We start from the raw sequence: 15,763 nt of genomic DNA on the forward strand, positions 1-15,763 counted from the left end.
CCTGGGCCTGGACTTCATGGACGAGCTGATGGACACGGTGACGGAGACGGACAGCGTGCACGACAGCTTCCGCCTGTGGATGACCACGGAGGCCCACCGCCTCTTCCCCATCACCCTGCTGCAGATGTCCATCAAGTTCACCAACGAGCCGCCGCAGGGCCTGAGGGCGGGGCTCAAGAGGACCTATGGCGGTGCGTGTGTGTGTGTGTGTGTGTGTGTGTGTGTGTCTGTGTGTCTGTGTGTGTGTCTGTGTGTGTGTGTGTGTGTAGGTTTGGCCGTGCGCGCGTGTGTGTGTGTGTGTGTGTGTGTGTGTGTGTGTGTGTGTGTGTGTGTGTGTGTGTGTGTGTGTGTGTGTGTGTGTGTGTGTGTGTAGGTTTGGCCGTGCGTGTGTGTGTGTGTGTGTAGGTTTGGCCGTGCGCGCGTGTGTCTGTGTGTGTGTGTGTGTGTGTGTGTGTGTGTAGGTTTGGTCGTGCGTGTGTGAGTGAGTGAGTGTGTGTTTGTGTGTGTGTGTGTGTGTGTGTGCGTGTGTGTGTCTGTGTGTGTGTAGGTTTGGGTGTGCGTGTGTGTGAGTGAGTGAGTAAGTGTGTGATTGAGTCAGTGAGTGTGAGTGTGTGTGTGGCTGTGTGTGTGTGTAGGTTGGGTGTGCGTGTGTGTGAGTGAGTAAGTGTGTGAGTGAGTGTGTGTGTGGCTGTGTGTGTGTGTGTGTGTGTGTAGGTTTGAGCGTGCGTGTGTGTGAGTGAGCGAGTGAGTGAGTGTTGGTGTGTGTGTCTGTGTGTGTCTGTGTGTGTGTTGAGTTTTGGGGGTGCATGCGTGTGTGAGTGATTGAGTGTGTGTGTGTCTGTGTGTGTGTCTGTGTGTGTGTGTAGTTTGTGTGTGTGTGTGTGTGTGTGTGTGTGAGTATGTGTGTGGCTGTGTGCGTTGAAGAATGAGCTTCTACGGTATGCAGATGGGGGTGGCAGAGTTAATGTCCGTGTGTGTGTGAGTGACTGAGTGAGTGTGTGACGCTGTGTGGGTGACTGTGTTCAGTGAAGAATGAGCGTCTATGGTATGCAGATGTGTGTGTGTCTATCTACGGAGAACCAGCCATTCACACTACCTCTTACTACATCCAAAAATAACGAAATCGCCTTAATGTTCTAACTTCTACCTAAAATCCCTTAAATGTTACAGTGGATATGGCTGTACCCGCTACGGTACATTAGCATAGCTCTATTAGCTATTAGCATAGCGCTATTGAGTCTGCAACACTGGCACAAAACTGGGGCATGCTGGCCTGGATGCATATTGGAGTTGTTAATGAAGTTCAAATTGTCTGCAGCGTGTGGGCGTGCGCTCTTCCCATCTAATTTTGTACAGTTTAATAGGTTCCAGGCCCGAGTCAGTTCCTTCTCCCTAAAAATATATTTTCCCCGGCAACCATTTCCACTCAGGGCCGTTCATAAATAGGATCACGCAGCTTAATCAAACCAATCACCGCACTTCAGGTAATCTAATCAGGGCCGATGTTAGACTCAGCACAGCAATGATTCAATTTAGGCTTGAGTGTTATAAAGAACAACAGCATCATGCTGCTTAAGAATATCACAGAAATTACAGGAATTTGATGAGGTTTGTGATGAGTTCATAATCAATGTATCGTGTGCATATATTGTTTCTCTTTCTTCTGACAAATGTACTTATTGTAAGTACGGGGCTTACAACAAGAGGACCTATGGTGCTGCATGTGTGTGTGTGTGTGTGTGTGTATCTGTGTGTGTGTATACTATTGTACACACACACACACACACTTACTTATAGTAAGTCGCTTTGGATAAAAGCATCTGCTAAATGCCCTAAATGTAAATGTAAACATTCTTTACCGACATTGTGGTCAAATTCCATATCGACCATCCCATCTGAGAGCCCTTAGCTTGTCTTGTATGGCAGCTGATCCCGGGTAGCCCTCAGTCCCGTTTCGGCTAAACCTCCCTGTGTCCCTCATCAGGCATCAACCAGGACCTGCTGGACGTCAGCAACATGGTGCAGTGGAAGCCCATGCTGTACGGCGTGGCCTTCCTCCACAGCACGGTGCAGGAGCGGAGGAAGTACGGGCCCCTGGGCTGGAACATCCCCTACGAGTTCAACCAGGCCGACTTCAACGCCACGGTGCAGTTCGTCCAGAACCACCTGGACGACATTGACATCAAGAAGGTCTGTGGGGAGGAGGTCGTGGTACCTCGGGTTTGAAGCCCTATCTGTAATGATTTACACACGATGTATTATTATGAATATTATGTTATAAAATCTTAAATGACGAAACAGTTAGCAACACCTGTGAGTGATCATCCTATTGCGAGTGATTAAAAAGGATTTATGAGGATAAATGATCAGCAGATGCAGATGCTAAAAATCATCATCATCATCAAGTTTATCGAAGGACATATAACTAGTTTTTATGAAGAGCTTGATGACTGATGATGACTGATCTGATCTTAGTACTGATAGCCTTTAATGGCTGCATTTTTCATTCAACAACACTTATTGAATGTGCAGTTTAATAAATGTCGGTATCCCTCGCCACTTTATACAGACTAACCCTTCTGAGCTACATTTTGTCTGGGCTTCATTCCAGAAAAGATGTTTGCCCCTTGGCATATGAATTTGGATTTTGTGTTTTATTTTATATATTTTGACACAAATGTATACGCTCGATGTTGGCAAACACGTGAGAAAGTAGCAAACAAGTAGAAAGTAGTAAGGGTACATTGATTATTCATTCAATAACAATAGATAATGCAGTAATAAACATTATTATCTAGCATTAGCATAGGGACTAGGGTTAGATTGTTGCATTTGAGCTCTTATTTGGTTAAAGTGACTCTAGTGAGGGTTAGCTAACTAAATAATGTATACTTTTAAATGAATAAAAATGAATACATTAACACAATCAACACCTTAACCTTATAACCTGGAAACCATTAGTAAACATGAAACACCATCAAAGTTGAAATTAGTTTGAACTTTGAGCGCAGCGTCAAGGTGGCCAAACCAAGTGGTTCGCTACGCCCAGGGTAGCATCAAAGCCAGGTCGGGTTTCAGCGCTCAACTCCACGGCAGCAGCTGTGACCCTGAAAGCTCATCGTGTTTCAGCCACTTTAAGTGCCCGGCAAGGAATGAAGCGTCTGTTAGTTACACACAGGCTAGGACGGAGAAAATGGAAATTCCTACAGAGTTCCTTGAGAAGGTCACTGAAGTGTGGATCTCTATGTCACAGATGGAGCATCATGTGCAAATAGCAGAATGCACAGTACCTTTCCCAGAAGGAACAAGGGCAACCATGCATTTCAATTCAGTTATTTCTGCCCTATATGTGAATATACGTATCCAAGAGAAGATGTACTTTATTAATTCCCGGAGATAGATAGATAGATAGACAGACAGACAGACAGACAGACGGAAAGATAAGTACTTTATTCACCCTGGAGGGGTGTAATTTACAGTAGAAAAGTATAGTTCAAAAGTTGGCAAAATGTACAGAAAGCACATCATGAACAGCATGTGACCCCCCCAGTCTGACTCCAGTCTGACACCCCGATTGCTCCAGCCAGTTGTATTATTGCGAACCCATCATACTGTATATATATATATATGTGTGTGTGCATATACCATAGGCCCATATCTTATGCAGATAGTACCTGCAGTTTGTAATATTTTGTCTCTTCAGGAGTGGAATTGAATTGGTCACGCTTTAAGGGGACATTAATTATCCATTCAATGACATCAGATAATGCAGTAATAAACGCTATCATCTAGCATTAGCATAGAGGCTAGGGTTAGGGTGTCGTGTCGTAGCTCATTTCCTGTCGGTTAAAATGACGTTGGTTAGGGTTCGGCTAACCAAACATCAACACCACGCACACCACGACCCACTCCCCCGACATGCGATTGGATCCACAAGCCTCTGCCCCCCCCCCCCCCCCACAGGGCGTGTCCTGGAACACGGTGCGCTACATGATCGGCGAGATCCAGTACGGCGGCCGCGTGACCGACGACTTCGACAAGCGACTTCTCAACACCTTCGCCGCCGTTTGGTTCAGCGAGAACATGTTCGGCCCCGACTTCCACTTCTACAAGGGCTACAGCGTCCCCCGCTGCTCGGGGCTGGACCAGTACCTCGCCTACATCCAGGTGGGGAACGCCGAAACGTCGGGGGAAAAAGGGGGGGGGGAAATGTCTTTGACAACACGCGACACGCGATTCCCAAACAGGGGAAAGCGCGCGCCGTTTGAACTTGAGCACGCATGCACGTGCGCGCGCGCGTACACGTGTGTTCGCGGTATCGCACGCACGCGAGCACACTCGCAAGCACACGTACACGCACATCCGCAGCGTCGCATGCGCTCACACTCGCGCGTGTACACGCATGCATGCATGCACGCACGCACGCACGCACACACACACACACACACCAGACACACACGTGTTGGTGCTGTGTGCACTGGAGGATTGTGTATGTGCATTGTGCACGTTCGCAAACTCACACAAACACACCACGTGCACAGTATAGTACGCACTCACACTTGCGCACACACAAACGGACACACACATGTGCAGCATCGCACGCACTCACAGGCACTCACACACACACACACACACACACACACACACACGTGTTGTGGTGTGTTGTTTGCACTGGGGCCATTGTGTTAGTTTGGTTGCCGGGTGACGTTGGCTGCAGAGTCTGATGTCACGTTGTATAAGACACGTACAGTCTCGGCTAAGTGGGCTCCTGTAGGGCTCCTATTTGTTCACAGATTACGGTTGATTTATTAGAGTGTGCTAGGGCTATGCGTTTGTGTGTGTGTGTGTGTGTGTGTGTGTGTGCATGTCTAGGGGTGGTTGCCGCGCTAGTTTCATTACAGCCACTTTCATTATGATGGATGCTCAGAGCTGGGAGGCTCAGAACGCTCTCTCTCCTTCGCACGGCCCCGCAAATAGAGACCGGGAAAAAAAGAAACAAAGCCACAGACCAAAAACACACACACACTGACACACTCGTGTTATTTCTCACTCTCTCTGGTGAATTTGGAATTCAAATTCAATAAAAAAAATTGCTTTTTGGGCAAAGCAGCTTAAAAAGTAAACAAATTTTTAATCTCTATCTCTCGCTCTCACTCTCTCTCTCTCCCACCCTCCCGCTCCTACTCTCTCTCTCTGACACACACATGTGGACGCACACATACACACACACACACACACACACACACACAACTTAACACAATGGGCGGACATACAATCCCGGAGAGGAGCTAATTGACCTCCACCGGGGGAAGGAGACCTTCCATCCGAACAAATTGCACTTGTCTCTGGATTCACGCGTGTCTGTGGATTCCTCAGCCCCATCTCCTCCCTGGTAGATGGGGCTGAGGAATAGGTTGCATGAATCAGCCAATCCTCCTTTGTTAGGCGCTCCTTCATCTCGAAGCTGTGAACAGCGAGCTCCCATTCCTCATGGTGTGGGGGAAGGGAAGAAGAATAGAAGGTTTTCCCGTGAATTCACATGACAACAATGATTTGTCATTCCGTTAGACTATAATTGCCGTAGCTCGAAGGCACTGAGTGCTTACTATAGGCTAGGTTCGATGCTGTCAGTCAAATCAGTCATCGGAATGCTGAGAGGCCTCTTTTGTGTTTGGTGGTACTTGTGATTATTAATATCAACAAAAGATAAATAGCGAGGAATGAAAGACATAATCGCAACGGCTCACATCCCATACCTACGTTAATAGGTTAAACAATGTTTGTGATTTGTGAACGACGTGTGTGTGTGCGTACACACACACACGCACGCACGCAGGAACGCACACTTGCACGCACGCTCACACACGCACACATCTCCCTATAAGAATCTTATTACTGTCAGAGTGCTGACAGCTTGTCTGCTGGCTAGCTTGAATGATGTGTTCGCAGTCGCACCATGGCCACTGAGTGCCACAAGATCAGTAACGGGCCGAATCGCAACCTCAGTGCAATATCTCTAATGTAGGATTTTTAATAAAACAGTTTTTGTTCAAATAAAGTGTAATGGAAATGTTGATGGATGTTTAATGCATTCCTGCCAAAGTATTTACTCTGAAGCTAGTCTCACGAATCAGACTGCTCAAATCTGGGCATAAGTCTGCCACAGCCGCCTCATGTCTGCTGCAGCAATCATGTTGTTGGCAGAGGGGAGCTGTAACTGCATAATTGGCAACCACGCAGTTCGCCAGCAGAAGAAAAAGTGTCTGAAAAGGTTTAAAATGAACACTGTGTAGACGGGCCACTGGAGAAACACACTTATTAAAAATGCCTCTGTGAAAGCTTCATCCACTCGCAAGAATGAGTTTATCTAAGAAAGAAATCTCTGTTTCCGGCCCAGGCTCAGTGCCGTCAGAAGTTCTGCTATAACACAGTAGGACTGCTGGATTACTCTAAAGCGTATCAGGGTATAAAAGGCTTTTTGTTTTTACAGTCAGTTAAGGATTGTATGTGATTTTGCTTTAATGGAATATTCTGTCTTTCAAACGTCTTGTCCAAAGAAAACAAATCCCAATTTCCCGTTCTGTTGTCTACATTTTATTGACACTTGCACACTGACGTGGGCATCGCTGCACATATCTTGTCCTTTCTCGAATAAGCCAAGTCACAGCTTCTTTGATGAACACATTGTCCACAATGCACCTTGTTTTGCGACATTTACCGCTGACCTCCACTTTTGAGATTGTCACCTGATAGATCAAAGTGAGGTCAATTACTGTGTCCCGTTTTATAAATAATCCCTGTATGACCGCTTTTTATTAACGTGGAACAATAGGCTAATTGACACCGTCCCTTAATTGCCCTTAAGACAATATGAAACATTTCGTTAGCCTCTTAGCCTAATTGCCAAAGTCATATTTTGGCCAAAATGTGATATCTAACCCAACTCTACTCTTTGAACTCTGCTGATTCATTGTGCCTCATTGGCTATATCCTAAGCCAATCAGAGTGCTTCTTACATTCCATAATCACTATCAGTCATCTATCTGATTTCGGTACGATAAATACAAGATGAACTTTAAAATATGACTCAGGCAATTATGCTATGAGGCTAACGATTTGTATCTGACTAAGATTACACCCACAAGTAAAGATTTACTGTAAAAGGTTACTGTTTTCGACACGTGTTACTGTGCCAAGTAGGCATTGAATGAATGAATGAATAGATGAATGGGTGAATGGATAGAAGGATGGATGGATGGATGGATGGATGGATGGATGGATGGATGGATGGATAAATACTTACGTCATTCAACCGACGGGTAAATCTGTAAAAACAAAATGAACTCACACACACATCGTCGGTGACAGTAACACTATCCTCCTTACTGTAACCAACAAACCACACACACGCACACACACACACACACACACACACACACACACACACACACACACACACACACACACACACACACACACACACACAACCACACACAACCAATCGGAACGTGCTCCTCCTCCCCCTCGGCCCCCAGGGTCTGCCGGCGTATGACTCCCCCGAGGTGTTTGGCCTGCACCCCAACGCCGACATCACGTACCAGAGCAAGCTGGCCAAGGACGTGCTGGACACCATCCTGAGCATCCAGCCCAAGGACAGCTCGGCGGGCGGGGGGGGGGAGACGCGCGAGGCCGTGGTGGCGCGGCTGGCCGACGACATGCTGGAGAAGCTGCCCCCCGACTACGTGCCCTTTGAGGTAAGGCCGCCCCCCCCCCCCCGACGTTTGTTTTGCTTTTTTTGGGGGGGGGGAGAGTTTTTTTTTGTTCGAACAATGTGTTCGAACAATCGCTCAACAATTTTGAACACGTTTTGAATTTGAATTTTCAACATTCTCATTTTGTAAATGAATGTTTGTGCGGTCCGTCGGGGGCCCAGGGGAGCACTCTGTCGGCCGGGGGGTGAGGGTGTTAGGTTCAGGGGCGTTAGGTTCATTTGAGTTGTGTGAGTCTTCCCTGGTGACAGTGTGAGGAAAGGGACAGGAATACAGAGATACAGATGGCCGTGTGTGTGTGTGTGTGTGTGTGTGTGTGTGTGTGTGTGTGTGTGTGTGTGTGTGTGTGTGTGTGTGTGTGTGTGTGTGTGTGTGTGTGCGTCATATTGTGAGGAGGCAGAGAGCCAGAAAAGGCTCTGAGACACAGTTCACTGGTGGTGTTGGGGCCAATTTACAGGCTTTTTATTCCTGGGCTCATGGCATCATGAGGTGAGAGCATATTGCCACATGTGTGAAGAGACAACACCAAGCAAATCACCATGCCTTGTCAGCCTGTCTGTTCATCTGTCTGTCTGTCTGTCTGTCTGTCTGTCTGTCTGTCTGTCTGTCTGTCTGTCTGTCTGTCTGTCTGCCTGCCTGCCTGTCTGTCTGTCTGTCTGTCTGTCTGTCTGTCTGTCTGTCTGTCGGTGTGTGTTTCTCTGTGTATGTCTGTCGGTGTGTCTGTCTGTCTGTCTGTCCTTCTTCAGGGATGCTATGGGAAAAGCTCTAAATCTTTGTAATAGAGTGAAGGAGGCTTACATTCTCAACGTTGTTACATATTTCAGTTTCAGTTGGGAGAGGCTAATGTGCATGAGACCCACTAAAGAATGGCACAGATTATTAGAATACAGAGCAGGAAATAATCACTTACTTCAGGATAAAAAGCATCTTGGGTCCTGCTCTGCTCTATCTCCTGGGGTCCAGCTCCTAAACTATGAAGAACCCAATGCATCTGTGAACGGTGCTCAGGTCTCCATATGGTCCTGAATGGCTTCATAGCAAAGGCTTCTGGAGAATAAGGCGTTGACTGAGCTGATTGCTGAGTGGTGGATAATGTATTTTCAATAAATCAATGTATGTATAGTAGTGTATAATAAAAGTGTAAGTATAGTATAGATGTAAGAGGTTTGGATTGGTTTTTATTAATAAAAGGCAAGTGAACCGTGCGTTTAATTTCCATTGGGGAATCAATCTTATCGCCATAGTAGATGTATCTATGGGAACCGCATATTCAATAAACCATTAGGTCTGGAGCATGGGCACATTTGAAATGAATATCTTATCTGGGGAAGAATGATATAGGAAGATTTCCTCTCTTCCCAGATAAGATCTCATGGATGCATACCAGAAGTCACTGAACATATATATGTGTTTCTATGCATACAATGGCTGCTGGGTCGCAAGACAAATTTCAGCCCGGCTGACAATAAAGTACTATATCATATCATATCAATATAAGGATGATTGCATTACTGTGTGTGTGTGTGTGTGTGTGTGTGTGTGTGTGTGCGTGTGCGTGCGCGCAAATGTTTGGTACATGTCACACCGTTGCAGTTGCAGTTACAGCATAACAACTTTATTTATTTTTTGACCAGATAAAAAAGAATCCCCATGCTGTCATGATGAGGTTTTGAGGATTCCAAAACAGTATCTGCCAATGAAACACTATGAACCCAGTGTTCCTCAATACAATGAGACTTGAACTCTGGAATTGCTTTTCGTTGTCGTCTTGCATCTACACAGCAAACCATGTCCACAGATTGCCAGTCCTTCCTGTTGGGCTTTTGTTGTAGCCCTGATTAACAATGCCGAGAACAGTCAATCAAAACCACATCGCACCATGCCATAGTGATTGCTATAAATTACAAATAAATAGCATGATAGCATGAAAGATTATAAATGTGATAATTTATTCATAATTTTTTTGGTATTTAATACTATGTTTTATGTGTGTACTATTTGCAATAACAGTAGTTATATATAGCCCAATTCCCTATGGATAAAACACAATGGGCCCAGTTTCCCGATAACGCATCGCAGCACAGTTTCCCGCAGCTTCACGTTCACTGCAGAAACCACGCTCTCAACTTGGCGATTGTGCACTCCACTAAGGTCAGGGATGTTTGTTACTGTCTAGACATGGTCCAATAAATAGTGAACTTCATCACAGCCTCAACAAAGCACCTACAGTGCTATATGGCAAACAATCGCAACAAAAAACACCTGCAGAAATTCTCAGACACCCGCTGGTCTCATCAGCATGATTCATGTACAGTATGTCTTCTGTCATTGATCAATATGAGGACATTTTAACCACGATGGTTGAATTAAAATCAGAGGGAGACAGCAAGTGCAGCTCGCAAGCGACCTCCCACACGAGCAATGGAATCATTTGATTGTATTATGTGCCTTGTGATAGCGTTGCCTTGTGACGTGGTGTTTGATCGGTACATTTCAGCTGCGCATGTATTTTTGGAATTTTAAATTGCTGCAATCAATTATGTTGTTGTTGACTTCTAACATGTCTCTGTCTTTGCTGTTTAAATCTAACAGTAGTCTACGAGTAATATATCGGCGGTAACCACTGTTTTGGGGGTATTGCGAAATTGCGCCGGCTGGACATTCAGTGGTATTGGATGACGTGTTTTGCAACTTCCGAATGAGGCCCAACTTGGAACAGCCCTGTGAGGGTGAGGGCTAATGAATTGCGTTTGGGTAATGAGTGCATGAATGAGAATTGACATATGGGGTATTGTGTGTCCAAAGTAGAAGTAAAACCACTCTATCTGAACTAATTTGGCTGGCTGGTAAAGTGCCTGGTAGAGAGAGAGGGAGAGAAGGAGAGAGAGAGAGAACTGCTCCTAACTGCTCCGAGCCAGGTTCAGGTGTTTCTCATTCAGTTAATAACCTCCCTGCACCACAAGCCAAATAAGGTCATCACAGCTGTCAATCAAATCAGAATATATCAAAATGTAAATAAAAACAATACGTTGATAAAGTCATTGTACAAATAAATCTAACCCTAACCCTAACCCTGATCTGTCATCGGATCTGTCGTCCGATCTATCGTCCGATCTATCATCCGATCTATCGTCCGATCTATCATCCGATCCACATCCGATTTGTCATCCGATCTATCGTCGGATCTATCGTCCGATCTTTCGTCCGATCTATCGTCCGATCTATCGTCTGATCTATCGTCCGATCTATCGTCCGATCTTTCGTCCGATCTATCGTCCGATCTTTCGTCCGATCTATCGTCGGATCTATCGTCCGATCTTTCGTCCGATCTTTCGTCCGATCTTTCGTCCGATCTATCGTCCGATCTATCGTCCGATCTATCATCCGATCCGATCATCTGATCTCAGGTGCGGGAGCGTCTCCAGAAGATGGGGCCCTTCCAGCCGATGAACATCTTCCTGCGGCAGGAGGTGGACCGCATGCAGCGGGTGATCGTGCTGGTCCGCAACACACTCACCGACCTCAAGCTGGCCATCGACGGCACCATCATCATGAGCCAGAACCTGAGGGACGCGCTGGACTGCATGTACGACGCGCGCATCCCTGCACGCTGGAAGAAGGTTGGTGAAGAAGTATATATGTACAGATATGTATGTATATATTAGGGCTGTCAAATTATTTAAAATTGTGTAATCATAATTCATCATATAGTATTGGTGAGTTGACTCACGATTAATCACAAAAAAGAATGCGCGTTAATGTGTAAATTTTTATTAATCGGTTTCAAAGAAGATTGCTTTAAAATGTAATGTGCTAATTTTATCAGCACTAATATATATATTTATAAAATGGGTGGCTTAAATCAAGCGATCTGATTGGTTCCCAAATGTTGTATATTGAGCGTATACACACAGCTATGACGCCCGTTCAGTTTACAGAGTTCCGTATCACTCTGTGCCTAAATTGAACTGTTGTTTATTTATATATAAAAGCAATAGCATAGTTCACTGAAGCCTAAAAAACATGTTGATCGCTGGAGAGGGTGGAAATGTTGTAAAGCAATAGGCACACGGTGAGTGAACCTGAACCACCTATAGGTAAGAGGAGCAACATGTCACTTTGCTTCTGCCAGGGATTCAAATGCGCATTCATGGCTGCCTGCTTGGTGCCTCCCCAAGCTATTAATGAAAGTCCTTGTCCCTGACACACACACACACACAACCACATACTCACACAGGGCTGCCGTGAATATGTCCTATTCCCGTAAATGTGTTTTTTGCTATTATCGGATTTAGTCATTTTTTGTACTATTCCTATCTAACAAATGACAAATCATGTACTGTGTCGCTCCACTCGGGCACCAGACTAGCGCCATCCGTCTCCCACTGACGTTCTGTCTGACTGGCTGGCACTCTGCTCTGCGGTTTGTTTGTGTTTCTTAACAGATTTTGACATTACAGCGCGCAATTCCATCCATGGTTTACAAAACCCATTTTTATGACGGATGGAAATTACTTTCTGTCAATTTGGTTTATATATAAAAAAAAAAAAAACTGGAAATAATGGGGAAATGTCAAAGTCAAGAGTAGGCAAATGCTACCACTGGCAATGTATTATGCCATTATTATCTATTTGCATAATCTCTCAGACGTCTTGCGTTTTAATCAGTCCCTCGACATTCTGGAAAATGTCTTCTCCATGACAAACATGTTCTCACCAACTATTAGAATTACTTCACAAATGAAGTGAGAAAATCAAGCCTAGCCTGAATTCTGTCCCCTTACTTTCACTTTGCAAACTCATCCCCTCCTGTCTCTTGGTCCCCCCCTCTCCTTCCCCTTCATGGCCTTCCATGGCCCCGTGATGAATTCTGGGCCTAATGTGACCCCTTACCTTAAGTGTACAGACTCCACCACTCCTCTTGTTCGGCTCTCTCTCCTCCGTGGTCTCTCCACGGCCCTCATCCTTCAAGCCTTTCCTTCCTCTCACTCGTCCTTTTTCTTTTCCTCCTTTATCCTCGTTCTCTTTGTGTGTTTACCCGTTGTGCGTGCGCGCGTGCGTTTCCCTGTCTCCCAGGCATCGTGGGCCTCCAGCACCCTGGGCTTCTGGTTCACGGAGCTGCTGGAGCGCAACCGTCAGTTCCAGGCGTGGCTCTTTGAGGGACGGCCGCTGTGCTTCTGGATGACGGGCTTCTTCAACCCGCAGGGCTTTCTGACGGCCATGAGACAGGTACCCATCTGGTGGCACCGCCGCCGCTGCCGCTGCCCCAGCACAGGGGCGGGGTGGGGGGGAGGGGAGGGGGGGTGGGGGAGCCAGATGGGCATGCATATGGGCAGGCACACGCAGGCACACATACGCAAACACTAACACTAACACTCACACTCACACACACACACACACACACACACACATACATACATACATACATACATACATACATACATACATACGCAAACACTAACACTCACACACACACACACACACACACACAGGAAATGCATGTGGACAAACAGACACGTATTTGGATAAACAGACACACATATGGTCAAACACACACACACACCAGGACCCACATACAATACATATGGATAAAAAGAGACATATAGACATATGGATACGCACAAACAAAACACACACACACACACACACACACACACACACACACATGCGCACGCACACACACACATGGAAAAAAAAGCACACACACACCATTATAGTCCAACTCATAATGCATCTTGCATTGTATATTAACTGATGCTGAATGTGGTTTATGAGAATTGTACGTGACTGTTGATTGTGGTTATTTTATCATAGCGCTGCCTTCTTGGCCAGGTCATTCTTGTAAAAGAGATTTTTAATAAATTAATTTTCTTACCTGGTTAAATAAAGGATTGATTGATCACACCTACCTTTGTTGCTTGTACTTGTCAGGTATGAATAATGCATTGAAGACAGGGTGAAATGTTGTTATGATAGGTAAATATCTATATATATGTCTATATAGATATATATATTGATAGGTAAATATCTATCTATATATATATATATATATTGATTGATATTTCTGAATTATACATGCTCAATGTTTGAAATAGTCCTGATGAAGCCGAGCCATCCGAATGGGAAGCAGCAGGGCGTCCATCTATTATCAACAGGGAACTTTAATTGTATGACTCATCCCCACAGTGTTCCTCTTCAGCAGGTCCCTCAGCAGACACCTTTCTCCAGCCTACACTGACTTAAACAGACGTTAAGAGCCGGCAGTGGGGGTGGGACGGGGACGGGGTCTGTCATCTTGCTTAAGGATGCCCACCTTAAGCAAGAGTGTGTGTGCTTAAAAAATAGTACTTAGCAGCATGTAGCGTCTTATCCTGGCTAGCTTTGTTTTATACTGGGAACGGGTTAACCTAGCGATTGGTAGTGCTTGGCTCTTGGTTCTATGGACATCCTAACTGTACCGACAGGGATATATTGTTGTTTCCCTTTCTCCTGACACAACAATTTTTTTGTAACCAGAGGCCACCCAAGGTGCGTTACAATATTGCCTGACATTCACCCATTCATGCACACATTCACACACCGAGTCAGGGTGAGGGTTGTCCTGCTCAGGTGACCCCTCGACACTCAGCTAGGAGCAGCCAGAATTAGTTCAATTATTAACCAGCAACCTTGCGGTTACCAGCCAACCCGCTCTACCCCCTGAGCCACATGCCGCCTAGACGCTGTTTAATGCCCCCCCTCCCCCCCTCTGCCAAACAGGAGATCACACGGGCCAACAAGGGCTGGGCTCTGGACCGCATGGTGCTCTGCAACGAAGTGACCCGCTGCATGAGGGAGGACGTGACGCAGCCGCCCCCCCAGGGCGTGTACGTGTATGGCCTGCACCTGGAGGGGGCGGGCTGGGACCGCCGCGGCTGCCGGCTGGCCGACTCCAAGCCCAAGGTCCTCTTCGAGCCCATGCCCGTGGTGCGCATGTACGCCGAGAACAACGGTGAGTGGGACTTTCGAGGGGTTGGATACGGAGAACTGCAAAGGGCGGAGTCAGGCCTTGTGCCCCGTTTCGCTACGCAGTGTTTTGTTATGATGTGTTTGTTGGTTTGCGTTAGATGACTCTCTCTCTCTAGGTTGAACTTGTGTGTCTGCTCGCTTTGAATTGGCTGGTTACCGGGTCACCTGCTGATTAACCGACGATGTGGCACACCGGTCTTCCGCTTCTTGGAACTGTGTTGAGGGGGGCGTTTAGATTGGACCCAGCAACCCTGCCCCAAAAAGTTGAAAATCGGATCAGTTCTACTTTAAACGTGCCATGTGTAGGTATCAGACATTCCTGCTCATTACTGGCCCCTTTGGCCGCTAAGTGAACTGCAGCCTGCTCGTGTCCTCGCTTTCAGAGAACTCGAGTGTGTGCTTTTTGGATTGGCACAATTTACGATCATAATCTATTGTTACCAAAAACATTGTTTACATTTACATTTAGGGAATTTAGCGGACGGTTTCATCCAAAGCGACTTAGAAACATTTAAAATAAATGCTACACTTCCCTTCCCGTCGACACGTCTCAATGCATAATCTCTTGGTGTGTGATGGAATGGCCCCCGAGTGAAAATGAAACGCTCTTTGTATTTCCTCTCATTCTCTCTGCAGCGCTTTGTGCCCGATACTTGTTTCTTCTCATCTTAACGTTCGCACTGCCATTTAAATGTCAAGTGGAAAAGGATTGCTACTTATGTAGTCTCGGAACAGATCTATGGGCAGATGGTAAACATTAGTTCTTGATAGCACTGGAGTACTAGACTCCACCAACGCCCAGGATGGAGCTTCACTCGGAAGCCATCATCACCTGTCGACCCCCCGCCCCCCCCCCCCCCCCCCCACACAAACACACACTCATAAACACATGCACACACATTTGCACGCACTCCCAACACCTCCTGCCATTGTCTTCTTATCGTGAATCGGTTGTGGATTTTCAAAAGAACGAGAATCTCCGTCGC

General features: G+C 46.2%; 1 protein-coding gene across 1 annotated transcript in view; it reads left to right on the forward strand.

The window, feature by feature from the left end:
• dnah5 (dynein, axonemal, heavy chain 5) overlaps window positions 1-15,763 on the forward strand; it is a gene marked incomplete at both ends in the record, with an annotated part of 140,136 nt that overhangs the window by 123,381 nt on the left and 992 nt on the right. The window contains 7 exons of the mRNA XM_084471872.1: window positions 1-191; window positions 1,985-2,190; window positions 3,964-4,167; window positions 7,536-7,754; window positions 11,177-11,389; window positions 12,846-12,998; window positions 14,529-14,760. The exon at window positions 1-191 is cut by the window's left edge and continues 29 nt beyond it. Of these exons, the coding sequence (XP_084327998.1) occupies window positions 1-191; window positions 1,985-2,190; window positions 3,964-4,167; window positions 7,536-7,754; window positions 11,177-11,389; window positions 12,846-12,998; window positions 14,529-14,760 (1,418 nt within the window). The remainder of the gene's footprint in view (window positions 192-1,984; window positions 2,191-3,963; window positions 4,168-7,535; window positions 7,755-11,176; window positions 11,390-12,845; window positions 12,999-14,528; window positions 14,761-15,763) is intronic.

The sequence above is a fragment of the Micromesistius poutassou genome (assembly GCF_964030765.1).
Source record: "Micromesistius poutassou genome assembly, chromosome: 8".
In the NCBI taxonomy this organism is placed as follows: Eukaryota; Metazoa; Chordata; class Actinopteri; order Gadiformes; family Gadidae; genus Micromesistius; species Micromesistius poutassou.